Source organism: Amblyomma americanum, chromosome 1, assembly GCF_052857255.1.
Source record: "Amblyomma americanum isolate KBUSLIRL-KWMA chromosome 1, ASM5285725v1, whole genome shotgun sequence".
NCBI lineage: Eukaryota > Metazoa > Arthropoda > Arachnida > Ixodida > Ixodidae > Amblyomma > Amblyomma americanum.
In genome coordinates this window covers 106,918,505-106,946,245 of record NC_135497.1, presented here as the reverse complement: position 1 = coordinate 106,946,245, position 27,741 = coordinate 106,918,505, and the positions used below count along the sequence as shown (strand labels likewise).

Genomic DNA, 27,741 nt, shown 5'->3' with positions numbered 1-27,741 from the left:
TTAGGCAAGGTCACCACACAGACACCTTTAATTACCACGAATACCCCAAATGACGGTATCTCAAGCGTCGCAATTCACATAGTGAACTAGGTGCATATTCTTCCATGTGAGTGTCAGTAAAAGTACACCAGATGGGCAGTTGCGGCCACAGGCTGCCCCCTCCTTGCCTCGCGTTGAAAGTGCTGACTGCTTGCATTTAATTTCGCTTCCCATTTTCCCTCGGACTTCCCAGCCCTACCTTGCCCACAAATCTGCCCCATGGTTGTCCTTGCTTGTCTGAGGCATGAAAACCCACTGATACCATAGCTTACAGCGCACGCTTCTCTAAACGTTATTCCTTATCGTAGCTGTCAAGTGTAGTCTATTGTATTGTTCTCGTTTCACGTAACCACTCTTAAAAAAACAGCGTTGCATAGGTAAAGTCCTTGCAAGAAGTGCTCTGGCCACTCGCAGAGTGGCAGGAGCAGTCTCCGAGACGTCCGGAGAGTCTTCTGCGGTGCTCCTCATACTCCAATGCTTCTGGTAGGAGAGCTTTCCCTCACATGTCAAAGAACCAGGAGCGCGACAGGAACCCCACCGCAGAGCCCGGAAACTGCTCTCGCTACGCGTACGCGAAGCGTTGTACTGTTTTTAAGGGCCTGCTTGCTACAAAAAAAGGGCGAACAATTGTACAGAAAATCCGACACGAAAGTGACTGAATAAAATTTTACGATGCGTCTTGAGTTATTCTGAGCGTGGTGTTACTAGGAAAACTTCATAATTTGCAGATTAGATGGAACTGTTCCTCGTTCATCTAATAAAAAAAGTCATCCATAGGTTTAGTTCACCTTCCTCGCAGCACCTACACAATGAAACAAAAAATGAGTTCACCCTCAGGGTCTTGAGTACGTCTTCTGAAGGACAAAAAACATGCAAAGAACTTTTATCCCAGAAACTTCCAACACAGTTCTGGTACAAAATGATGCGGCGAGAACTCGCCCCGACGCCCGTCTTATAGTCCTTCTACGATTTGGCGTTGCTTATAGCAGTGTGTGATAGTATACTCGATGTGATATGTTTAGGTTAGTATTACCTGAAACAGATAAAAATTGGTCACAAGGTGAACAGGAAATATTGATTGTCGTCCACAAATAACAGGCATTAAGGTCACACATTATGCATGAGATGCTCGTTCAACAGGTGAACAAAAGGTCACGTCATATGTTTGTGCAACTTGTAAGCGGGTTGGTAGGGGTTAGCCGCAAAAGACGGCGTCGCGCACATGGTATGGGCTGACGATGAAGCCAGAATAGAATACATTTTTTTTTTTCACTTTCGCTTAGAAAACTTCGCTGTTCAACAGAGGACCACAATATTCTTATACAACCTATAGACGCTATGGTTGAAAGGGGAAAAATAGAAGTGCACGGCGTCAATGAAATGACATTGAGAGTGAGTGAGAGAACAATATGAGATGCACTGTAGGATCAATGAGTATCAATGGCGGCACTCTCTGCTGAGGAGTAAAAACAAGCAAGGCTTGCTTACTTGTAACGGTGATTGTTCCCGATGACTCATCTTTGCCCTCCGAGTTCACAGCTACGCACGTGTATTTTCCCATGTCTTCAAAAGAAATGTGGTCGATGACGAGTTCGAACACTTCCTTGCTTTCAAACATAACTCTCACCCGGTCATCTTCTACGAGCTTCTTCCCATTCTTGTAGCTGAGAAGAAACAGCACATGTCATGAATCTGGGTGCTTGACGCAGGAACATAAAGTTGGCATCTTATTCTAGGGGAGCTTGACTATAACTTTATTTAGCCGCCAAATATGCCAATGCACAATTTGCAGTAGGACTCGCATCTGGCAGTCTTGCTAACCAATCACAGAGATACGCTTTTGGCCCTTTACAAAAATGTCGCGCTGCTGTTTCCTTGCGTTATTTTCTGTTTATTTTTCGCATTTAAAGCATTTTTCAACAACGTGCCTGCGTTTTCTATAAAAGTAATTCTATGCTGCCTTTAAAAAGTCTATCTTTTATTATCGGCAGCATTCCGAGGAATTGCGTACGAAAAGATTTGCAGTAAAACTAAGCAATTCAAGTTAACACTCGATTTTGCGAACGGTGACCACGAAATTATTCGCAACGTCGAAATGTTTGAATATTTGCAAACTCGTAAAACGCATTTACGTGACACGCGGATGAATAAGTTTGTTCCGACTAAATGCTCGATAATATTTTCCACTGAATGCTGTTTCTCAAATGGCGTTACACGCACTAGTACGTCGCAGCGGCATTAAGTTCCCGCTCACCTCCCTCATGGGAGCCGGCGGACTGGCAGTCGGAACACCTACACCTGGTTAGCCTTAGGCACCGTGGGATATTCGGGGTTGTGCGTGTTATCATTTAATTAGACCACGATGGTAACGATCTTCACATTGCCGTCATTGTCAATAAACTGCGCTCTCCCAGAACACCAGCTGGCATCGCCGCTCACTTATCGCCTGACATCTGGCGGGGCGCATCAGGAATGACAAGGGCTTTCCATGGAGCTGCAAGTGAGCTACTCATAGGGGCGTCTAGAATTTCTTCACCGTGTGGGTCTCTGCTTGAGATTTGGTGCTTTTCTGCGCTGCCATGCTCGTGAAGCAATATATTTTTGTGCTATTTTTACGCTTTTATCCAGCTTAATTTGTTGGAAATTTTTCGTGACATCGTGACATTTTCGTGACATTTTTATAAAGGGTATGACATCAAGTTGACAAATGCATATACCTCAGTATCTCGTGATTGAGGAAGCCGGAAAATGTCTGTAAAATTGAGAAATGCGCAAGTGCGGGCTTCTGCCCTAAAATAAAAATTAAGGGATCTCGTAAGTGATGCGTAGGATGCACAGGTGTGATAGCTATGGAAACCTCTTTTTGGTCCGCTTTGGTAACTGACGTGGGTAAGTGTCGTGAAGCAGGACGGAAGGCGGTACAAACGTCGCGCGAAACATGGACTCCCTCCTGCAGTACTTCCCCTCGACCTCGCGGCCGGAAGCGTCACGAGAGGCTGACTCAGTACTACGCGTGCACGCGGCTCGCGACATGAAATTTTTTTTCAGGTACCGCGTCCCTTCTCTCTAGGCTACCTGGCTTCGAAAGGCGACTATCAGCTATTGTTCTATTTGTTTCTTTTCATTATTTACAGGATACTGCACGGCGAGTGCCCAAGCAGGAGTTGCATACAAAATATATATATATAAGCAACAAAAATGAAGCATGAAAAACAGAACTGCACCAACAAAAACCTTAACGGTACTGTATAATTCGGGGTTCGGAGCGCCGTTTTTCCCCTGGTAAACTTATAGACTAACGTGATAAGTAAAGCAAACTTCAGCGATATCATGCATTAACACGCAGAAAGAAATGATAACAGTATTTTCTCGCCGCGTATTACCACAACTTGTGCATCAATGCGCGTTATACGCGAGAGCTGGCGCATTGGAACGCTCCGGGCCTCCGTTCGCCCTCTCCAGGCGGTTCGCGGCGTGACTGTGAGGAAGCACTGTGGTTTTGCGTTAAGATGACCGACGCGAAACCATAAGAGCGTAGGTCATACATCCATCGATATGGAATATAAAGTCATTTTTATGCTTTTTTTCCTTTATACCTTGAACCTTGTAAATAAAGACAACGAGAAAGAACCTCGCCTGTGACTGTCTGTTTATCATAGAAAAAACAACCGAACGCGGCTACTAGGGTCCGAACGGAGGTTTGACACATTCTCCCACTGCTAAGCGCTGTCGAAATGTGAGAAGTCCCAAGACGTCACTCGGGCTGCTTTTGCGAAAAAGAGGGGAAACTAACTTACACTGTCACTTCCGGTTCTGGACATCCTCGTACAACCAGCTCAAACCGGACAGACGTGCCTTCCAAGAGCTCCGTGTCCTTCAGCTTGACCTTAAAGACCGGGGCGTGCGGTAGTATTGTGCCACCGGGGCTTGTAGGTCTGGAGTCAGGTTTAGCAACGCTGAGTGCTAGTAAAAAACAAAGGACATCAGGAACTGTCTTTTAAACGATTTCAAAATGTTACCTCCTAATTTACTGGAACTAAGAAAAAGGTGGATCCGCGCAGATGATGAACTTAAATAAATGTTTGCGCTTTGAGCTTGCAGTTGCCAAATTACTGTTGCACACTGCCCACAGCTACGAAACAATGCCACCATTCACAATATTTTCGTGATGTGATGTCGAGTATGCAGAAATACTTCAGGCCATAATACTGTCGAAACTTATTAGAAAGAAGCGCCATAGTTAATTCCTTAACGGTCTGGCATGACGAATCAGTGCGTAATGAATCAGTTGAGCTTATACGTTCCTTAAGGGTAAATTTATTCCTCTAATGGCTATTACGCAGTTTTCCAAAGAGGCTGCCCTAACAGTCTAAAAGAGAAAGAAATTACACGCTGCATTTGGGAGCAGAAATCTCTCACCTGGTTTTACGTAGAGCGGAGCGCTGCACGAAGTTGTTCCTTCAGAGTTGGACGCAATGATGGTGTACATTCCAGAGTCTTCAGAGGACGCATCATTGATGTACAGTTTGTATTTGCCCTCTTCTTCACTTAGCTGAACACGCGATGATTTTTTCAGGGGAATGTTGTCTTTCAGCCACTGAATGGTAGGTTTTTCTGGGGAAGACACCTCACACTCCAAAAAGGTGTTGTCATTTTCTGCACAAAAATGGTATAATACAAGCGTTGTTAAGGCATCTGTGACCGAAAAAGAGCGTAAAAAGAAAGGAGTTCCGAATTTATTATAGTGAGTGGCACAAATTACGCTTGGAAACTTCCGTGAATATAGCTGGAAAAATTTCAATCACCGGCATTGCACTCAGCTTTTTAATTTCATGTCAACTACTTTCACGTTCTAAGAAAGTGCTAGTGTGTGCCGAATGCTTGGTAAACGAAGTGGGAAAAGGTTATTTGGGTAATGCACAATAAATTCACAACTATACCATCACACGGTGTTCAGCATGAAAACGTAGAGAACAATTGCGCAGCCAGCAACAGCAGTGTGTTTCACCTGCCCTTCCGTACTTATAAGGTGGGAATAAACTGCCTCATTGTACTGCTGTCATTTAATCACAGAGCTACGCATTTTCCTGCAGACTTCATGACGTGGAAAAAAAAAGACATATATGTTCCTTAAAACAAACCAAGCATACAAGCATAAGGTTAACTTTCCTGTCTTGTTATCGACATGCTTTGCAATACTTCATGGAGATTGTGGTTTGTTGTAGGTGAAAAGCACACACAAAATAATTTCGTTACTTGTACACGACGTGGACATCAACCAAAGCGCGTACAGCAGCCTTTAAGAAAGTAACCTGAGGGGTGAGCAAACTTAAGGGGTAAGTCTCTTTTGTATCATGCAGAGGTTAAAATCTCAAAGAACAAATGTTCATAGTCGTGGGAATTGGGGAAGGTTCGACTACAGAAGCAGGTTGATTAGTATTAAAACACAGGGACTTTAAAAACGCCATCTCACGTTGCTATGGCTACTGCACTCAGGAAACACCAGAACGGCAAACGCAAAGAACACACGCCACAAATGCCCACAGACGATTAGGGAAAAGAAGAGAAGAAACTAACGTGAGCAGGTGAGGCCACGAAGAGCCTTGCGGAACTGCGGCTTTCCTGTGGCATCCTTCTTGGATGCTGTTAAATAAACAGATTCGTCTTCAGCAAAAGAATTCAGAGACTGAATTTCTGAAAAGCACCAGAACACCACAAGTACATTTCAATGCATTAAACTAACACTTGGCGAAGGCACCTACTCAAATAGATACCTTCGGCAACGGCTGTTGGCCCTCGTTTCAAGAACAGTCGTTTAGCAGCTTAGTGCGCATTCAAACACGAAATTAAGCTGGACATGGATCAAGTCAAATAGAAAGTTAACATTTTTAAGTTGCTAACTGGCAAGGTTACATCCTATTATGTTTAGTGGGCTTGTACGTACTGGAGGGAGCGAAAAAATTGCTCGGTCCTTTAAACACAGTTGTAATAGGATACAACGCGAAGTTCAGAAACGAGAGCCGACAGCGCTTAGTAACCATGGCATTGCATGTACACTTCTTATTAACCTGTTCAAAGCATTGGCGCAATGGAAACAACAGAGAAGATACAAACGTACTAAATGGCATTCATTCAATAGCGAATACTAACGCAGATACATTCAGGATCTATAATTAAGACGACAGACATATAGCTTCAGTAAGACCCCCGAGTAGACCTCTGTAAAAATCACTACTCAATTCGCAGCGCTCATTTTAGTTGAAATGCGACAGCATTCATCGGCTCATCGCGCTGCTCTCGTTGGCAACGTCAAAAATTCATTCGATGGTGAGACTTGATTGCCTGTGAATGTGCAGTTAATTATCCAGTGCTTACTGCGGAAGTGTAAAGCTGATTGTATAGTGTTTTCGGCGTTCGAACTCGCTTTAAACGTCGCGTGCTCTATTAGCCTGCCTAGTGCTCCGTCGGGGGACGCCGCTTTGAGCAAGTCCGCAAAGCGGTCGTTCACAGCGGCTACGTGCGACTCGAAGCACAGTGTTCCTCCAATGGCACCCAGGTCACCTTTAATACGAAGTTGCCTTTCTTAGTAAGTTAGGCGAGAAGTAGAGTTACGTTTCGCCTCTGCACCCGCACACACGCGACGCACGTTGTTGCGGAGTCTAATTAGCACATTGTTGTCGCTGCGCCCAGTCGCGCTTGCGCTCGATGACACCTCATCCGACGATTGTCTTTGCTCAAGCTCGTGTTCTCCTCAGCACGTTGCTTTCTCTGCTCGGCTTTCCCTCTCCGCTTTGCGTTTATGGGGAGCTGAAAGGTAAAGCGTCAGAGCGTGCCCGGGGCGGAACTGTGCACCTGCGAGCCTACGTTGTCTTCGACGTTTTATCACTGGCGACGCACTCCATGCTCGCAAACCGCCACAGTTCCGCTCCTTTTTAATCATACTCTCTTTATTATCCTCCTGTTCTCTCAGTTTCTCGGCTTAATATCAACACTGAGAGCGCCCAGAGTTTACCCAGGAATGCCGTCGCATTTCTGCACTTCATCTGCAAGTGCAACAGTTCGTAATTCCAAGTCTGCTCCTAAGGATCTGAACCGAATGCAAAGTCTATTCGTTTTGCTCTAAGGATACAAGCAGGAGCGAAGCAAGAGCGCAAACGAATAGTACGAAGGGTTTGGAACCAATTAAGATGCTTTCAAGTCTTGTTAATACCATTTCAATCACGCAGAGAAGACGTAACACGCAGTAACGGTACATTATGTGCAATCAGATTTCCTTGATAGCCTGCGACGCGCCCTGACATAATAATCTGTAACAAGCCTGTAAAGCCTTGATTACAGCTCACAATACTTCACGGTCTGCTTCTACGTGTGATTGTTTTGAACTTGGGTTATCGTGCCGAAGTATAGATAATGAACGCGTGGAAGCATGAGAAAGATGCCTTGGGGTATTAAAAATCATGAATGAGCTCGCGACATCATAAGCTTTCTTCGTTCACGAAAAACAACCATCTCGTTTGGCAAGCCTTCAGCGACTCCGGAAGTCTATTTCGAGTGGCATTTGCGAAGGGGAGGGGAACTGGGGGGGGGGGGGGGATGTTTGGAGCCCTACTCCCAACCGCTGGTGCAGGAAACGGAAACCAACTCCCCCTCTCCTCCCCTCGTTCTGGAGTGTGTGCAAAATCGTCTCAACGGCTGCGCCTGTAACCAGTGATAAAGGAGTTCGCGTACGCACCGTCAATCGAAGTGACAGAGCCCGATCGGACGCTGTGAGTGGCGGCACTCGTGGCTTCCTTGCTGGCTTCGAAGATCTCGGCCCTGGGCATAGAAGCCGACGCAGGGTCGGGGCTCACGGGCACCGCCGTGGACTCGGATAGCGAGGTCGTGCGGCTGTAGCTGCTCTTTTCCTGCTGGCGCTCGGACGTGTCGTCCAATTGCATCTCTTCGACCACTGCGTTCAAATGAGGCACGGCGGGTATAGTAAACCTCTGCTCCCTATCTTCCGACGCTGTTTGTCGCTTCGACATTTTGCAGCCACCCGAAATGAAAAGCCGCTCCAGCTGAGCGAAGCGAGCACCCTACCTTCGCTGGCGACTCTGGAGGCCTGCAGTTCTCGCGCCCACTCCTTTTTCTGCTCGATGTCTTTTGCTCGGAGCGTGATTGGCACATCTTGACCCGAGGAGTCCTTTTGTAAGATCTTGAGCGTAGCATCGTCATCTCCAGTCTCAACGATTTCTGACTCTGACGTCTAAGGAAGAAAAAACGGAAGGAGGCGCCCATGAAAGCGTTTGTTGCGCCGGATGCACGTTTTGCGTGCTAACTTGTCAAAAATACTGAATGTGCGTCATTTAAAAAGCCCGAAGTTTAGTAGCAACGCTATTCACGGCTCTCTTTCTTTGAAAATAAACGTCATGCAGATGAAGAGCAGGAGAATTAAACCGTTCTGTTTTAACGCCGCGAGAACAAAAAGTCGCGATTTCTGTATGAAATCACCTTAACTCAAACACCTGATTAATGAGTTCTATTAATGAGTTCTATTAAGAGTTCCGAACGAACGTCACTAGTAAGGGCACTAACACGAGAGCATTTCACAGCTTAAGCTTTCTAGTCTTTTTTTGTGTTTTTACGGTGCCAGTCGTTAAGCCATTCAGTGCAGACTTCAAAGAAATTCTTACAACACCGGATGTACGAATGATCTTACACTGGGAGCTAGCAACAGGCGCAGCTCGAAATTCTCCTTTATGCACAATAAAGCTAGACTGAAGCGTGTTCAACAGTATGTAAAGAAATGTACAAAAATAACCACAGAACACAAAATATTTTTTTTTTCGGCATGCAGCATAGTCTACATGTAAAGCATGCTGTTAAGAAGAAGAAAGAGCAAGTTCGTCGATTGTTACGTGGCATGCAAGAACAGTGCCGCGTGGCGCCAAAAGTAAGCGCAGCGTGTAACGTCTAGACAACAAAGCCACGGCACTGAGAAACAGCTGATGCTTTGACAATTCCTACAGCTTGCTAGTTGAAATTAATCGCAGTGCACAAATTCTCTACGCTTAAATGCATTCGATAAGCATGTCAAGAAGCTGACGGCGAGCACTACAGGACAGAACATAGCTTACATACACGGTTACATACACATGCAGAGGTCAAGCGACCGCGCATGGCTGTGGGCCTGTGTGCCGGCAACACTGAGAAGGGTGAATGCAGGAGGCAGTTCACTTTCGCACAACGTGTGGCCTGGGAAGGGTTCTCACAGTGGACGGACGCAACGCCAGTGTCTTTCACAGCGCGTCCTCACCTTGAGCACATTCTTGACAAGGTAGATATTTCGGTTGGCTCTAATTTTCTTCACTTCAGTTATGCACAACCTTCCTTTGAAGAGGAAGAGATAGCGTAGCTGTTCTCGGTTTTTTGCGTCGATAATATCAAACCATCCCTGTGCCGAAACACAATAAACAAGGTTGGAGCTAGAAATATTAGAGCGCGGAAGCACACGTCTCCATACTCTGTTATTGTCTAAAAAGTACTTTACAGGTACCAGCGTACAGAACATTACTGTGCCCACATTTTTGTCTCGGTTCGATAGAGCTTACGCTCCCCTGCCTTTATGTTTGTTTGTTTTTTTGCCAAGCTTCCTGGTCTTACAAAGCGGTGAGACCTTCACGGGTTCCTCACTTTGCTCTTAAACACACAGTCTTTGTAACAAGAGTTTGCTGAAAATTGAACTTGAGGATGATGCGAAGCTTCGCGACTTATGTTTCACATGCCAGAACTTGCTGGTGTCTGCTATTTAGCTGTCAGTTCGTTTTTGTGTGCAGAAAAAGTCCGCAAATTTCAGTGCACTCCTGTAACACGTATGCTTTGAACTTTAAACTATTTATCGTCCGTTTTGTTGGTTCAAAGAAGTCGCTGGTCAGTTTTAAGATGAGTTAACCCCACGGTTTCTGTTTATCCAGCAAACTACTTTGAAACCGAAAATTATCCAAAGTGGTGTTGTGTAACGGTGTTCACAAGCGATACTTACCTGTAAAAGACTTTTTTGTTTTGTCCAATTCATCGCAGTACCTAATCAGATCGGAAATAAACATGTCGTGGTCTCGTTTGTCTGTGACAACAATTATAGAAGTTTTCACACCGTGCAAAGCCAAAGAAATGTCATCAGCATTTTTGTAGTGCTGCAGCGCACATTTGGGGCAGATTTTACCGTAACATGAATACAGTTGCCTTATTTGAGTTAGAAGCCATTGTTGCCGAGATAATTCTGCAAAGGACGCTATGTAAAGAAAGCATTAGCAGGCGCGCGCATTCCTATAGCACGTGTGGAAATTATACTGTTAGGTGCATAGTCCATTTCAGTGTGCTGCAGCTTTCACATGCAAAACAAGAAAAAAGTTAGACAAGATATGTCATGAAAGGCCTTAAATGCGGCTCGTACTTTAATACTTTTGTGATGTAGCGCGCGGACAGAATGTGGCAGATTTACTGAGCCCTGTGCCGTCCAGTAAATTGATGCTTGATTAGCAAGGTCAGATAACGACAGGTATATATTAATTGCAGTAAGCTCGAAGTGACAGCTCTTTAAGGCGCTTGTGTTCAGTGGCAATTATTACTTGCGGCATGACCAAACCCTTTGAAGGCAGTGTGGGAATGGGATAATCACGCCGCAGATATTAACTGCCGCTAGACACGTTTTATACTCCAAACTGACAGGCATTAATATGCACTTGTCGTTAATCTGTGCGCCACGAAAAGAACACTGAAAGTATCGCTTGCAAGGCTGAGATCAGCAGGATTCTGATATAATCATAAAAATACGTCCACAATATGAAAAGGCGGCCATCAGATGGCAGTCTACGCTATGTGACTGATATTTTATGCGGCAAGAACACACGTGAAGACTCGCAAGACAGGTATTGCAGCCAGTTACAGTGGACGTGATTTCGTTTTATCCATGAAGCGATCGTTTCGGGTCCTTTTCACCAGCGCGATGCGCGTTACGCGTTTAGTTCAACTGAAATCGTACTCACGTGTTTGATGACTCTTCCCCAGTTGTGGATGTTTCCGTGATAACCTTCGATGGCGTTAATGTACTGAAGGTCGGATGCCCTCTGAGGAATGGCCTGCATGAAATCTAATGCTCGCTGCAAATCTGTGTAGTCTTCATGGAGGCGCGCTGTATACTTGATGAGTTCCTGACAGATAGGGAAAACAGTTATGTATTTGTGCCCTGTGATCAGGAAAGCGGAAATAAGCGAACATCCGTTGGTTCTGCTGTCATATATGTAGATACAAACCGTGCTATCTCCCAATATTTAGCCCAGTTCTTGTGCTCTCAACTTTCACTATTAACTCTACGACATTGCGTCTAATTTTCGTGCCGATATTTGGCCAATACCGAATGCAGAAACCAGATAGACAGCAACAGCAATAAATAAATGGTCATACTTATTGCCTACTACCTACTGTGTCGCCCTTTAAGTAAGCGTAAATTATAACAGTTCTAATGCCATCTACAGTTTAATCAGCTACAGAAGCATTTCGCTGACCTGTAAGCAGTGTAAGAATGCTCCAGTAATGTTCGATTTCAGCATGAATACTTTTCATGTTGTAGATTTTTGCATGAGCACCATTACGGTTAGTTGCCGCTAGGCAGGTACGACGTGAACCGAAAAACACAAGCCCCCCCACCCTCTACAGAGAAAAAAAAACAAGCAAAAAATGGTACACTCATCAACTCATGCCATGACTTACTTTCAGAAGCAGCTGGTAGTCGTTAATGCGCTGAATAGGTAGCTTCAAATGATCCGATAGAGTCTTATCATCGTTTATCTTGGCACTGAAATCCTACAGAAAAAATCAGAGAAGCTTTATTCCAATCTGTAGCGAATGCTTTCCCATCAGCGCTGGCTCAGCGTTTGTGTGCGCGTACTTACATCGAAGTACTCTTTAAGGGGTCCAGATTGCAACAACTCTTGTGCACGGGGGAAATCTTCGCAATACTTCACGTGCTTATCGAAGTCGCGCTCCTGAAGGAGAATAAAAAAATGGATATATTTCAAGGTTTTGTGAAGTTCAACTGGAACTAAACATCTGCGCTAATAAAAATTACGTGATTTTTACCAGCCTCAGAAATGTAACGCCGAGCTTGGCGGGCTCGCTGGCGTTGAACTGAACACCTTTAATCAGCTCCCTGAAAGGAAGAAAAGTGGGCGCCAATTCTGTAATATACGCTCGCTCAATCACTCGTTTGAAAAAAATTAAATTAGCAAAACTGTACTCTACGAATACACGCGGCGTTGGCTCAGAGGCTATGACGTTGTGTTAATGAGTGCGGGTTTGCAAGTTCGATCTTGGTCGCGACGGTCCCATTTTGATGAAGGTGAGATAAAAAAAGCGCCCATATACCGATATTTCGGTGTCCTTTAAAAAGAACCCCTGAGGTCTAAACTAGCCTGGGGCCTCCATTCCCAACTAGCCTGATATCCCAAACTATAGGCACGATACGAAAAAAAATTAATTTCTCTTTTACGAACAATTAGATAGTTTCCCAGGGGAAGCTTATTATTTAGTACACGGCGCACAGCGTTGGGTAACAAAAAAGAAGGATAACAAAACAACCTCTTTATCTACGAGATTGAGAGTGTTAAATCACAAACACTTGCCACCCGTCACTACAAAAGCAAACTTCCCATTAAAAAGCTGAAGATTTCGAACCAATAGCGTGGCACAGCTGTGATATGTGAGCGTTTACACGTGTGAATGCATACAGCGCTCCGCTCGGCAGCAAAATTTTTGTCAGGCATTGCCGGTTAATAGTGATAATTGTCGACTTGCCTTTATTCGTGTGGAAGTTCTCGTGTTTCTTTTTTATTTTCTGGCAATGTTGCAGTTCAATATATAAATGACACAAAATAATCACGTATTCGCAGTATTCAAAAGATGCGCAATTTACAGTTATATGGAGGGTGCAATAATACTGCATATATAGAATCCCTCTAAGCGCTTGCAGTACAAACAAGCAAGCAGTGGCAGCAGTGATATGATACTCAGTAGAGCCCTCGTTCTGAGAGGAAACAATAACGCTTTATTATGCAATGACAACAATATATATATATATATATATATATATATATATATATATATATATATATATATATATATATATATATATATATATATATATATATATATATATATATATATATATATATATATGTGCATCCAGTTACTTGAGTGACTTTATGTTCAAGCGACTGAGCCGCTGTTAAAGCGCACGAAGGAGCAAGTTACTTACGTATTGTGAAAGTCACAAATGTCCTTGAAGTTGCTGAAGAGGACGTCCTTCTGGTCTCTCAGTTCTTTTGGCATTATTGGGTTTTCCATTTCTTTCAAATAATTATTTACAACACGCTGCATGTCCCTTGAGAAGTCTTCCTCGGTTTCAACGAGTTCCTTCACTACCGCCCTAAAGAGGAGAATGAATATTACATGCCTGGTAAAATACCACAATGCTGGTAGTTTCCTGTTCAAGAAAGCCACAGAGAAGTTTCAAGTTTGCAACTTGCTGGATGAAGAATTTTTTTATCGGGCACACATTTCGTAATCTTTGCGGATGGCTCATGGTACGTCATTTAGACTACCACATGCTTTCTTTCGCAACACCACTCCGGTTTAGTAACACGTCTTTGCAGGTATATTTTGTTTTACATATACTTTGCACTTAATTTACGCGTAGTGCGTGCGCGCAAGGTTGCTACATGCCAAAGAGGGCCATGCTGAAGTTCTTCAGGACCCCGAAAGTAAGAACGAAATGAGAAGGTACACGCGCTTAGGCGACGTCCTGTCCAGACAGAAAAACGACTACGCTCATGACAGTAACTTTATCTCTCCTACTTGGGAGTTGAACTCAAACATAGATTCGTAGCAAATAGTGCGCTTACTCTCTTTTCGCGTACGACTCCCTGTCCTTTGGAGCAACCTGCTCCTCGATCACAGCGCCTTGTTTCTTCTCCAGGTAACAGCACGGAACCCAGCCTTCTTGAGAGATGCCTGTTCGGCTCGATCTCGTCCGTACGCGCCATCTGTGAAATTAAGTGAATCGTTATGATTTCAAGGCTGCAATCTCAAGTAAGTCGTGCCTCGTTTGCCGCTAAAGAGCGGACTTTGGAAGAAATTGCGCATTACAGGTCTCCTCGTGTGAGAAAGACACTAGAGAAATGTTGCATCAAGCTGATGCCGTATCTCTATCAACGTGCAACTTACTTTCGAGGTTTCGAAGTGTCTATTACTTCCACTTCTTGACCTTCTTTCAGCGGAAGTCCTTCTTCGTCACTTGAAAGGGGCTTATAGTCGAGGATGGCCTCGTAGATTCCGCCGATTACCTGCGATAGAAGAGGACAAGATGTAAGCCATGTGACCTGTATTACTCTGCCAAAAACCGACAAAAAACATTGTGCCGGTGGACGCTTACAATGCTGCAGTAGTAATCGTAACGTACTTATTGGCAAGGAACTTCAAGCGAGAGAATGCGATGCCATACTTCATCAGCTGATAACTCGCGTAAGCAAGTCTCTCCTATATGCTCGATTAATGTGCAATGGGAATTATATGGCGGAAAACTGTTGCGGGACCGTGCGTTGACCACCTCGAGAAACAAGCCGATATCTTTGTTGCAGTACACGCGACGAAGATACTTCCCGCCCGACAATACAATGTAGCCGCTGCCTCCGGATATATTTACAATAATATTTCTAGGATTTTAATTGCGCCTTGCATTCCTCGCTCACGACTGGCATTGCAATGAGACGGAGACAGTGGCTCGACAGCACGTGCATAAAGGTCTACCCAGTTGATGAGAGACTACACCACTATCAAAGCTAACTCTAAGAACAGGTTGCAGCACACAGTCCTTTAAAGAATACCAACTCCAAATTTTTGCTTGCGTGTTTTCTTCTTTCAAATGACGCGTTAGACATTAGTATACATAGATCACCCGGCGGTATTTCCTTGTAACCACTAAATTATTTACAATTGAATTTTTTCTTGATGCTGTTTCGGTTTCGGTTTCATCAACCGAGCGGTAGTTGTGACATGTTAGATGCGTTTAGGTCACGTCCAGCTTAAAAAAAAAAAATCTGCAACGGAATCATTGGTACGTAGCTTTAATTAACCACAAAACATAAGCCAGTCTGCTTCAAGAGCTGGAATGGCAAAAACGAAGTATTCGCAATTATATTGCAGTTTTCATGCCTCATGTGACCCAAAAACTTCTTACGTCACAGTCATTGTTAGCTCGATGAAAGCGAAGCCGAAACAGCATGAGTGCACACACTAAATTCTAAATTATGCATGCTAATGTTCTGTAAATCCTTACAGAAAAGAAAACATGTATATAAATGAGTTGTATATAGTCTTTTAAGTGAAAGAATTCTTGTAACAGAGCCCTGTAACACACTTTTCCGACGGTGCAGTGACGTTTTCTGCGAGCGCTTTCCCTTCTATTGGAAGTTCTATTGTGCTTATCACCATCATTTTCTCATGACATGGTCGGGAACATGCTGGTCGTCTTCTTTCGCACAAAGAAATTACAAAATGATACCTTTTTTTCATTGACGCGTGTAAGTCGTTCTAACGACTATATGTGCAACGAAGGGTGAGAAAGACTGAGGAAAACACAGAAATAAAGCAGGAAGAGAACTTCACGGCCCATTTAAGGGAACCTTGGAGAGGTGCGAGACCTACAAAGCTACTGCGTGATTTCTTTCCACAGTACAAACGCATGTATCTTGCCACCTTGTGGCAATTGCGTCTTCATAGCAGACTCGTGCAAAAACTCCTTACTGACCGGTGACTCGACTTCAAAACCTCACTATGATGTCGCTTATTACGAGAGAAGAAAATCAAAGGCAAAAATGACTATATTAGGTTCATTATATTAGGTTATATATTAGGTTCAGGTAAAATAAGAAAAACAATAATTTATAGTTGCATAACATCAGCTCCTTAAACAACCGGAACTGATCCGATTGACAGTTTGACATGAAATACAAACAATCCATTACCATAAGCGGCTTTCTTTGGATCTACCTGACCGACCATGCAAGTAGGCTGAATACAATACTCTTAATTCACCTAAACTCAAAACGTGCATGACGAGCATGCTCTTTTTGTCATTGGCACTAATTTGTGAAATCATATACCTCACTATAATAAACCTCCGTCGAAACATGTGCTAATTCAAACATCATTTTAAGCTCTGTATGTCGCAAATAGCGCTTTGAGCAGCCTTAAGCGTAACTTTTAACGGATCACCTATAGCGACGTTGAGTGGGGATTCAGCTGACATTCTTCAGCATTTCAGTGCTTAATTTGTAGTAGTCAAACTTTTTTTGTCCGATTGTTCTGCCGACGTTCTACACGTGCCTATCTATTTCGACTCAAGTGAAACCCTTCCGTGATGATAAAAAAATTAAACAAGCCTGTGCATAAACGCTCAAGGTCACGTTTTATCTCCCTGGTCCTTAATACAAACAAAAAGAAGAGAAAAGAAAGCTCATCCTCTTACTCTTCGTTCACGCCACAGCGCACCGTGATACGTCAAGCTTTACTAGCTGGTGAAGTAAATCTTCTATATCGAAGTCATCGTGCATGACAGCTTTCTTTCACCTCTCTCTGTAGCGAAGATATACCTGCCCCAAGGCCCTACTTAAACCCCGCCAGTGATGAACGCTTTGCCCAGACGAAGACAAGTCTTCCTGTCGAAACGGTGGCAAGAACTCTGAGGCTTTCCCCTCCTTTCTTCACTTTGTGATTATGAAGAGCCATCCGTCCACCCTCTCTCTACCATGCCTCAACTTCAGTAAGTCAAGAAGAATACGAAAAGAGAGCAACTACAGTAGTCAGGAGAGGGCGACACCGACAGAACGCCTCCCTATCAGATTGTCCCAAGGAGAAGAGGGCAAGTGCCTCGCTCGAAGGTGCGCCAATAGCCACTGGAGTCTGACTCCAACATTGAGCAGCGCCGCGATAGTGAAGAGCGCGAGCGGCACAAGTCGGAGCGAGTCGGCACACTTGTTCAAATCCCGCTCCTCACTGGCGCCAGTGTTTCTCAGCGACCACCTTTTCTCTATATTCCGCAGTTATGACCCCGAATGGTGAGACTTGCTCAAGTTGGCGGGTTACCATTTTTAAGAGGCGTGACTCACGAATCTAAATTGCTCCAAGGGCTTCATTTGCCGGAGCACCCACAAGGACAAGCTGAGGCGAGACACCGCGAGCGAGTGCTGTGAGCTGACTGTAGCGCTTCCGCGGCGCCGTTCCGGTTTGATGTGAAGTGCTGCGAACTGCAGCGGGAGTCCCCGCTGCCGGGAAGGAGGGCTGTGCACTCTTCCAATATGGGCTCCGCCGGGCGACATCCGTGCGACCGCACACGGAGCGGGACACGGCCCGAGTCCGCGCACAAGGGCGGAATGCAGACGGTCGCGGACAAAGGCATGTGCCTGGAAAAGACACGCTTCCCCGCGACACTCATCGCGCCAGGAGTCTGGCGCCAGCCGAGTCAGGAGAACGGAGACAAGCCGCGTTTCTGGCATAAATCCAGGTTCCGGGCTGCACGGTTTGTGTTCCGCGCTTTATTGCCAAGGGAAAAAAAAAACATCGACTGTAGCCAGTCGGGAGTGGGCAGGTACCACTCCAGGTGTCAGCTCCAAGTAATTGTTTGGGTTTCGCTAGGTGGGGGGAGGGGGAGGGGAAGCACACCTCTCTCGGAGGTTGCCGTCTTTCTTTGTCGCATTTAATGAAGCAACCCTTTGGGGGGACTGCGTTGGAGGAGTAAACAGCTAAATGCAGGGCCCACAACGGGACCCTCCTGCACAACCGTGCTTCTTCACATGATGAACTGCTGGCTGCTTGCACGAAGCAAGTGTTTATGGCTGTAGCTAATGACGAAGTTGTCGCCGGGCTATGACCATAACGGTACAAATAAACGACGGTTTCGACTCCTGTGCCGTATTTAATACATATTGAAACCATACCTGTATTTTGCTAACATTAATCTTACTTTTCTCGTAAGTTATATCGAGAAAACTGACCGAAACTTTATTCTCGTACTGTTGTGTTTCTGGGGTTGAGCACCCCGGAATACTGCGCTAGCTATATGTGGTTGAAAAGCTTCGCAGCGGCCTGAGTTCCTGCGCAATTCACTTGTTGCACCGCTTTAAACAGCTTTTAGGGGCGAAAATATCGAGATGTTCAAGGAATGAAAGGAAATTTATTCGAAAACCAACAAAGCGTCACGTATGGCACAAAGACAATGCATAGTGTTTGTACAATGATCGCAGAGGTGCGAAGCTGCGAATCGAGTTAAAAGCAGAGACAGAGAAACGCCGAGCGACAGATTCAAGCGTCCCATGCTGGATTCCGCATTCACGAGACTGGCACGAGCGTAAGTGCACCGCTCTATGAAGCGAAGTGTATCCATTTCGCGGGCAAGTCCCACCGACAGCCGCCGCAAGCTGCACACAGAAGCGTTCGCCTTGCAGTTGACCCTAGTTGCCGTTGGCACCGTTGTGGTTCATGAAGACGTCGTCGTCGTCCCTGGCGCTGACAAGCGGAGGCACCTCGTCGTCGTGCTGCGAGCCTCTTTTGCCGGGGACGCCATTGGCGGCGTACTTGGGCAGGCCGCAGATGACGACCGCGTTGGGCGAGCCGGGGACGTCGTCGTGCGCGATGCCGCTGTCTTCACTCGTCTCGGTGTTTCGGCGCTCGCTCTGGGCGTCCCACTCGCTCCAGTCGAACGGCTCGTCGTCCTTGTACTCTCTCCAGTCGCCGGTGTCGACGAAGCGGGGTCTTCCGGTTTCTGACGTTCTCGTAGTACGTGACCAGGTCGAGCTGCTCGACGTAAGTGTGGAAGATGCCGTAGGCTTCCATCTTGGCGAGGAACTCTTCTTCGCTCTCGACGATGCCGAGGACATCACGAATGCGCCTCACGTTCGGCTTGTCCATGCCTTGAACGAATTGCTCCACAACGTGGTCACTTGTCGGTGATTCACCAATATCGGGAACAGCAAAATTTTTTATCGCTGACCTGGTCTCCAGCTTGTCTTCGAGCTGCTTTATCTCCCTGTTCTTGATCACCTTGAGGCCTGCCGGAAAGATGTCTTTCCTCTTGCCAACGATAAAGAGGCCGATTCTCTTGTTGTTAGTACGTATAGTGGCTATGCCGCCGGGTATCATGATCTCAACCTCAGGGAGGACAAGAAACTCTAGGAACTTCTTGTCCTCCCTAGTGAGCTCGCAAAGCACATCCTCTTGTACCGTCAAGTTCGTGCCCAAGATGGGGTAGATGTAGGTGTCGCCAAGAAGGGCCTTGTACTTACGGCACATCTTGTTGTGGAAGTCGTACTCGGTCACCAGCGTCGTCTTTCCATCGTCCGTGATGTAGGGGAAGATGTGCTTGTAGTCGGCGAATACCTCGCTGTTGGCCGTGATCCGGCAGCCGCTGCTGACAGACGCCTTCCGCTTGGGGATGAAGGGCACGTAGTGGTGGACGGACAGGTCCACGCCGGACACCCTGCGCACGTTGCTGCTGCGGCGCTGCTGCAGCCTCTTCTTCGCCTCTTCGTCGAGCGGCAGTTCCACGCTCATGGCGGTGGGCGTGCGGGGCGTTCGGGACGAGGGTGAGGTAGCGGCACCGGGACGAGCACGGCTACCTGTGCTGCCTAGGCTTGGCTCTTGAATGCAACGCTCGACGCGGCAAAACACCACGCTGCCTCATATAGCGTGACTGCGGCGTGAAAGCACAAGCAAATCAAAGGAGGTGGCGGGCCGTCACGAGGCGTGCGCTCCGTCCCAGCCAATCGGAGCCGGGCAGAAGCTCTGGCGCAGATGGACGCTCTCCAAAGCTCAAGAATTCAGTCGGGCCCCGCGACAAACAGGGAACGCTGGTCTCAAGTCCCTAGGGTGCTCCTCCCTAGATTTTACAATCTTATTTCGGCGCACCCTATTGGCCCGCGAAGCGGGGATTAAATTTAGCTCCGCCGCATCTCTGTTCTGGTGCAAAAAAGAACGACAAATTGGATCTTGCCAGCTTACTCACCCTGCGGGACAAACAGCGCGAGATAGCAATTCTTATTCGGCCAAATTTAACCGGCCTCCAAACGAGGCTGGGTTCCGACGGGGGGCCTCCCCTCCGCGACCGTCTATCGCCGCTGCATCAGCCTTGAAAACTCGGAAGAGGCATTCTTCAGATGCCGTTAGCTCAAGTCATGCGCCATCCTTCAAATAGAACGGCCCGTTGAACGCTGCTTACATGGCACGCCGTCGCCTTCGGCTCCGTTTTTCACGCCATCTGATTCGCAGCGGCGTTAATTGGCGGCGCGAGAAAAAGGGCTTATTTATCGTGCGGCGCCCGTTCGTCACTCAACTGCTGTGAAGCACCAGACTGCGAGAAGCACTTCCCACAGCTGCTAGTGCAGTATACCACGTGGTGGAGGCATTTTTGAGAAGGCGCGGAATCGTTAAACGTGGCGGGGCTGCGTCATGTTAGGTGCAATGCACTTGCAAGCAGATCTAGGCATTACGTTGACGTCTTCACAAAAAGTGTTCGGCGGAAAAAAGTGCCTAAAGAAAGTGTTGGTACCGGTTTCACGCTCGAAACTTAGTACGAAGTTCTGACTTTGTCAATCACGATCGCAGATTAGAAAACACAGTCGATTAGCAGATTTGCGACGAGAAGTACTCGTCGCACTGATCTTTTGCGACTTGCAGGTTCTGCTCGCCACACTGTATTTGAACGCCTTTCTGGAGAATTTCGCAGCGTCCGCAAATGGGCAGATGGAAACTCGCAAGGGTAGCGAAGTCTCTATGAGTGGACTGCCTCGAAAAGGGCACATACGATGACATCCCTGATTTTATTACTACGTTGTCAGTTAAATTGCTGAGCTTCGCCTTCTGTCTTGATAGCGGCTACAGTCTGTTGAAACAGCTTCATATCCCACCGCTGCTCCAGAAGACTTTTTTGAAAAAAAAGTAAAAACATCTATCTCCACTTGACGGTCGTTGACACCGCCCCACACAAAGTTGTCATGAAATTGAAAAGAAACCGACTATCGCATGATAAAGCACCGTTGCTGTCATTCGGCTGCGATCCAGCGCCGGGAACCATGACAGACGGCGCGCCGAATTGCCAAACAAGCGCGGTAACCACTGTATATACACGCAACCCATTATTTCTGGCTCCTGTCCCAGCGACACTCTGTCTGGGGCGCCGCTTCACACCTCGATGCGTGGGCTTGGCACAGGCCAGGCGCCACTTTATTTAGCATATGCCAAGGGGCGGTTTTTGTCCCCAAAGAATCGCCCGCAGGCACAATTATACTGTACCGACCCGTCCTTGACAGTGCTCGGGGTGCTCCGGCGTACCAGGGTCGCCTAATTAGGACCGAGTGAGTGACTGCTCCCCCGTTTAAGCCTCTCATAACGACCTGTGCTCAGCGCTTTTTGTGCTGATGAATCATCCTTATATGTCTCGCTTTTTTTTCCTTCTTTCTCTAAATAGACACAGAAAAGGCACCTTGTGACCTCAAAGGCTAATTTCAGGTGTTCCGGTTATGTTTGACACGAAAGTACCGGCCTGCTTTTACGGTTTAGCGTGGCGAAACTTGACGAAAGAAAAGCAAACAAAAGTTTACACTGCCAGAAACCAGTGCATTGATCTGAAGTCACACTTTTTGACGTAGCGGTTTCTCGAACAGGGAACGGAAGATGCTAGCAAGTTCACTAACTGAGCAATACTTCCTCGTTTCAGTTTCTCAGTTTGGACGCAATTTTCAGTGGAAGCAGCATAAAATGATAAAATACCTAAACTTCATTGCTCCCTTCAAGAAAGAAGAATGTCTTGATAGAGCTCCGGAGCTCTAGGAGCTCTATCAAGAAGCTCTATCAAGTTTGATAGAGCTCCGGAGCCAGGGCGAGCGCGGGTGCTTTCAAAGGCACCTTTCATGCCGCCCGCTTGCTGTATACTGTTCAGCACACGGGGTCGGCAGGGCTTGATTCACCTCCGACGGCCATTTGCTGCCCCAGAAATATTTTAGGCCAGTTCTGGCTCACTACGAAACGAAGAGAGAGCATAGGCACGAACAGGATGGAGGAGTAAAAGAAGCGCTGCGCTGTGCGAACGACAATACTTTGGACAGTGTAGTTTGACATTTGGTGAGCTGTAACGGAAGGTTTTTGTTTCGAAGTGGCGCTACTTATACCTAAATAAGTGGCGTTCCAGGACTGCTAACTGACGTGGTGACTTGTATGCTAACAGGTTGTTAGCATACAAGTCACCACGTCAGTTAGCAGTCCTGGAACGCCACTTATGTCTCTCCTTTCCTCTCCTCTCTCTCCTCGTCATGAGTTGACGCAGTTTCGAGAAGCGCAAGGGGTGCAGAACTAATATTCTAACGCTTTGCCCTTTTCTCCCCCGCGGCTGCAACTTAAGAAAATAAAGAAACAGGCATCTTTGGTTCGTATGGCTGTCTGCTTACTGCGGGATGGCTTGTTCGTTCAAAGAAATAAATGTCTCACTGCACGTAGCTGCGGTTGCCTTCGCACCGTTAAACAATGAGAATCCTTGTAGGGGCAACTTGAACGGACACAAATTGAAGTCGCCCTTCAGCAGAAGTCACAGGAAAGGCTCCTTTATGCGGTCCTGATAGGAGCAGTCTCGAAATTTTGACACACTGTTGTTTAAGTATGAGTATGAGTTGGTTATAAGAATGTGATTCACAAAGCAGCGTTCATATGTAGTTAGACACTTCGCCTCATCTTTATAGATTCGCTTTAACTCGACTTGTTAAAACCCACAAAAGTGCACCGTAATGACCCTCGACGTTATCTTGAAAAGAAATTCTTAGTGATATTATAAACAAAAACGTAGCATATGTACGGGACGAAGAAGGGCGAAGACAGGACGGTTGATACTTCTTCGTCCGTCCATATGCTACGTTTTTGCTTATAATATGTCTGACCAACTGGCCCCTCAGTATACTCTCGTAAATTCTTAGTGGCCTTCAACGCACCCAAAAAAGCGTACGCGCATCTTGCCCACATCCTCTCGCCGCACGCATGAGGAAAAATAGACTTTCGAAGAATATTTCACACGTCTGACGAAGGACGATCGACGTTGCACATAAAAAGTGGAGTTGTGCTCCCTACAATATGTAATTACGAAGTGAACGTCGCGGTAAATGTCACAGCTATATATATCTTACTGCGACGAACAAGCTACAGTAAAAGCAAATTACATTTCTTTCGCCAAGCTGCCTTTCGCGAAATTACTCTTCCTGTGGCGTCCGCAGCTTCGACTCGAGATAATTTTATTCATTCTTGCTCGTCCATTCATGAGGCTCTTTCATTAACAGCGCCGCGATAACTTTGGCACGGACAGGTGAACACAGAACGAAAACATGTTCCACCGGACTAGCGTGTTCGTCTCGTATTGGGCTGTCAGCGAAGGCAGCAGTATACACGCGTCCCTCTCAAGCTATTGCTGGCCGAGACATTGGCAAAGTCACTTGTCCGCCACACCGCCTCGAGCGCGGAGCTGGGGAGGAGTGTCCCGTAGAACACCAGCAACAAGGCCCGCACAAAATAACTCTTGGCGCCGGGCTGGGGAACAACAAAAGCCGGCTCGCCCAGCAACAGACAGGTGTCTGGCGCAGCTCTTGCTTCGAAGCGAGCTGCCGCAGCTTCCGCCGCGTCTGCCTTCCTTCGCCCGCGGAAGAGCAGCTCGGCCTAAACAACGCACCGCCGACGGGAAGGCAAGTGTTTTCCTGCCTCTTTCTTGGGCCTGCTCGCATCCATGCTTATTTAAACAGTCCATTCGTGAACATTGTAGTTAAAAGTCAAATTTAGTAGTTGTAATACGATCGCCCTTGTAACACCTAAGCTTATTCTTACTTGTTGTATCGACTGTTTGCTGGCTTTTTCTTTGTAGCATTGTGTGTGTGTGTGTGCTTTTTTTATGCCTTCCTCTGCCGATCGCTCTGACGCTGGAGTATTTTGTTTTTGTGTTCAAACGAAAATTTTGACCTCTCCTGTGAAGCCTCTGCAGGACTAACGGAATTCTCTGTATAAAATAAACAAATATGCAGCCGAGGTCACTTGGTTCTTCACTACATTGTCGGCACTTGAACAAGCGTTCCATTGCCGACGCGGTTATGCTTTGGTTTTTGCAATTTAATATTCTAAACCGCCATTGTCCACCGGACAGGTTAAATCTGCATTTGAGCACCTTGCTTTGGACATGCTTTAAAAATAACTGCACTGCTCGAATCGCTGCTCATGTTTTCCTCTAAAGAAGGCAGTTTGTTCTCAACGCAATCGTTAGAACCGTCCAGATTGCTTTCTGGTCTAAATGGTGCATTTCGTTTGAGCGTCAATTGATTTATGTGCTCAAGAGCAGGTGTCTCCCTTCTCACTAGGACACTGGGTTTAGAATTAAAGGTACACAATTTTCAACCCCAGCTTCATGACATAAATTTCACACAGACCGGAATATTCTTCAGTAAATGTGCACAGTACCGTCATTTTTGAGGATCAAATGCGCATATGGATGACGGCAACTCTAAGCACTGGAGTTTCATGGCAAAGTTTCTCAGCGTCTGCCCTTATATTTTTGCCTAATATTTTATTTCCGAGGACGACTGAGACATGAGCCTATGGAGCGCAATAAAGCTGTAGAACGCGAAAAGCCCTTGATTGTCTTGCATAGAGCTTTGTGGCGAATAAAATGATTAAAGGATCTAACGGCGCGAGATGTTGGTGGCTTTGACAAGACTGTTTGCTTCTATGGGTGACCAACTCATTAAGTTGCTTTCAATTACGTCTTCTGCATATTTCGGGACAATTGCTGTGCCGGTTATTCCGTTTTTCTGCGCTCTATAGCTCTGAGCAAAGACCACATGCTCTAAGACCGCATCAGAATCAACAGTAAATAAGCTCAACGAACGAGGTACTGACCACGGCGCTTAGAATACTCACTAATCCTTGCAGCTTTCGGTCTCTGTTGTGGAAGTTGACTAGGTGTGAAATTTCTGTGCGTACAATTCGCTCCTAACTGGGTATACAGCAAACGCATTTCTACCCAAGAACACGAAGGCGCACGCCTCTAATACTAGAGAGTTTTAGCACCGCCTTACGGTAAATGCGCTAACTACGACAGTATACGGTAAATGCGGCTAGGCAAGCATGGCAATGATAGCAACTGCAACACGTTACCGCACTAGCCGCACAGTTGCGCTGAAACTCGCTAAGGTCTAGCCTTACACGGGCCGTTACAACCGTGTATCTTATCCTACTCCTAGTGTCTGAAACTGCCATTGTCCTTTCTGGGAAATTCGCATATTCCTTTTATTTCTTTGTTTGCTCTCAAGGGTTTCAGGAAGCTAGTGCCCAGAACTGGGATCAAATAGCAGTGAACATGAAATAAATGTGTGCATTTCATTCAGTATTGAAATAAACCACATGAAGAAGGCAAGAATACGACAAATTAAACGGGACGTAACGATAGAAATATACGCCGGCGAGTAACAATACAGCAATCCGCGAAAAGAAACATCCTTTCATTGACGGGAACGTAGGCTACTGTCAGAGGACATTAGTCAGCGGGCTGCACAAAAGCGATCGGTGTCTGTGACATTGGGTATTCAGAGAGGCGGGTCAATCTACCCGTCACAAGACTTCGGAAGAAATGTATACAAGTACATGACTTTGACTGACCTTGTTCATTTGCCACATGCAATTGCGGGTTGTAGCGATTTGTTACAGAGAAAAATAGTCAGGAATTTTTTAAATGTCTGAAGACTCCTAGAGATCATTCCTTGTGTTTTCATGTCATGCTTGCGCCATATGGCAAACGTATAGACACTGGACATCTCGTTTTCGTTGTTGTTGGTACTGACATCGTTTGACGAGCAGCGCAGACTCGCGGCGCGCGGGGTTGGTAGCCAGTGAAACTATCCATCCGCTTCGTGGATGGCGGTGGCGTTTTTTTTTGGCGGGTTCATTTTTTATCTTAAGTTTTGAGAGTTTTATCTTTATTTTTACCTTGTTGCACAGGCACTCGGCGAGCTGAAGCTTTCGTGCTCACGCGTTATCCGGCAATCAGTATGAAGGTGCACATGTCTGAGTTTCAATAGTGCGAGGGAAATGCAAAATGCTAGCGGGAAATGAAATCATTATGCAACGTATTACAATCCGGCCACGTAGCTTAAAATTTTTACATCAGCCTCAGCACTTCTCTTTAATGCCTTCGTAGGCACGTTATCATATAAAGTCTCGATGCTGCTACCACTGTCATGGGCATGCACAGTAGAACCTTGCAGTGCAGCTTGCATAGTAAAGTATTGCTTGGGTGATATCATTTGGAACACAGTTAGCAGATATGGGGATAATCTTTCGATAATAAACGAAACTGCAGCTGCCACGGGTCGTGTCTACAGCTTTTCCCAGAACTGCTCTCAAGAGGGGACTCGGAAATGAAGCCAGTGCAGAGCAAGTACACAGGTATACGCAGGTGGGCGAGCTGGGTTGCAGATATTGCGAAAGGGACGCGGTTAAAAGGCGACACCAACATCAAGAACAATTTCCAGAGTTTTGAGTTTTCTGTGGTCTCTCAGTCGTCTCGCGATGGGGAAATATTGGTGCGACCGCACCGCCTAGCTCTTACATCTTGTCTACTCTACCGATATACACTAATCCGCAACTCCCCGCGCTTTTCGGACATTTTGGTGCAATTTAAGGAACCCCAGGTGCTGGAAATTCATTCAGAGGCCTATGATGCTGTCTGCATTGTAGGCAGCTTGCAGTTTCACCACATTAACTATATTGCCCATCAATCCGATCTTGTCGGTGACGAACGGCAACTGAGAAATCACTGACTTGGAAGAGAGAGTGATCGGGCTAGTTGGTAACACATTGCCAAGATTAAATGCAAGGAACAACGCAAGAAAGACTGGGACATAGAAGAGACAAGTGGTGGTGCTTGTCTCTTTTATGCCCTGTTTGTTTATTTCGCTTGCTTCCGTTAAATCTTGAACCACTGATGTAGGGCAGTCGACAAATATGCTCTCAAGTGTGGTTTTGAGGCGGCCCAGATATAGTCTGACTTCAAGTGGCCACAGATATGTGCGGGATATACGGCGCAAATCTTTTCCAAAAATGTAGGATATCCGTGGAATGACCATGCATGTTCCATAGACGTCAGTAGGAAGTCGCAAGCGATCGTTCCAGACCTCCAAAATGGTTACGTGCGTTGGAGGTAAATATTTAGTTTCAACAGAAGGCTACAAGTCGAAGGAATATACTCGCATCTACCAACGTGGAATACCATTCCTGTTATCTGATATATACACATATTCCATATAGTTGAATATGTGCTTATCTGGATAGATTTGTTTGTATGTAAATGTCCCTGATAGTGGAATCGGAGTAATTGTTGCTAGAATCTTATCAAGTGGGCTTAATCAGCAACCCCTGCTGTTATGTAAATCAACATTACCAAGTAGACTCGAGCAGACGCCTTCCATCACAACTGACGCCACGGGAACGTCCTCCAGAAATGCTACAAAGACGCTAGGTCAAAGTCTATAGCATGTGGAGAGTACGCAAAATGCAAGCTGCCTCACTGATTATGGTGTTCCCGTGAGAACAATGCGT

General features: G+C 46.1%; 1 protein-coding gene across 7 annotated transcripts in view; it reads right to left on the bottom strand.

Moving 5' to 3' along the window:
- The window catches only part of Obsc (Obscurin), a 153,097-nt gene that overhangs the window by 77,388 nt on the left and 47,968 nt on the right, over positions 1-27,741 (bottom strand). For 3 of the 7 annotated variants that reach the window (XM_077646463.1, XM_077646467.1, XM_077646468.1), the window contains exons 4-17: positions 14,299-14,417; positions 13,977-14,117; positions 13,331-13,501; positions 12,157-12,226; positions 11,970-12,062; positions 11,788-11,880; positions 11,064-11,228; positions 9,335-9,472; positions 8,119-8,284; positions 7,772-7,987; positions 5,617-5,733; positions 4,459-4,695; positions 3,837-4,002; positions 1,528-1,703 (exon numbers count right to left, since the gene is read on the bottom strand). In XM_077646463.1, the coding sequence (XP_077502589.1) occupies positions 1,528-1,703; positions 3,837-4,002; positions 4,459-4,695; positions 5,617-5,733; positions 7,772-7,987; positions 8,119-8,284; positions 9,335-9,472; positions 11,064-11,228; positions 11,788-11,880; positions 11,970-12,062; positions 12,157-12,226; positions 13,331-13,501; positions 13,977-14,117; positions 14,299-14,417 (2,068 nt within the window). The remainder of the gene's footprint in view (positions 1-1,527; positions 1,704-3,836; positions 4,003-4,458; positions 4,696-5,616; positions 5,734-7,771; positions 7,988-8,118; positions 8,285-9,334; positions 9,473-11,063; positions 11,229-11,787; positions 11,881-11,969; positions 12,063-12,156; positions 12,227-13,330; positions 13,502-13,976; positions 14,118-14,298; positions 14,418-27,741) is intronic. The other 4 variants (XM_077646466.1, XM_077646469.1, XM_077646464.1 and 1 more) reach the window with 3 other exon arrangements.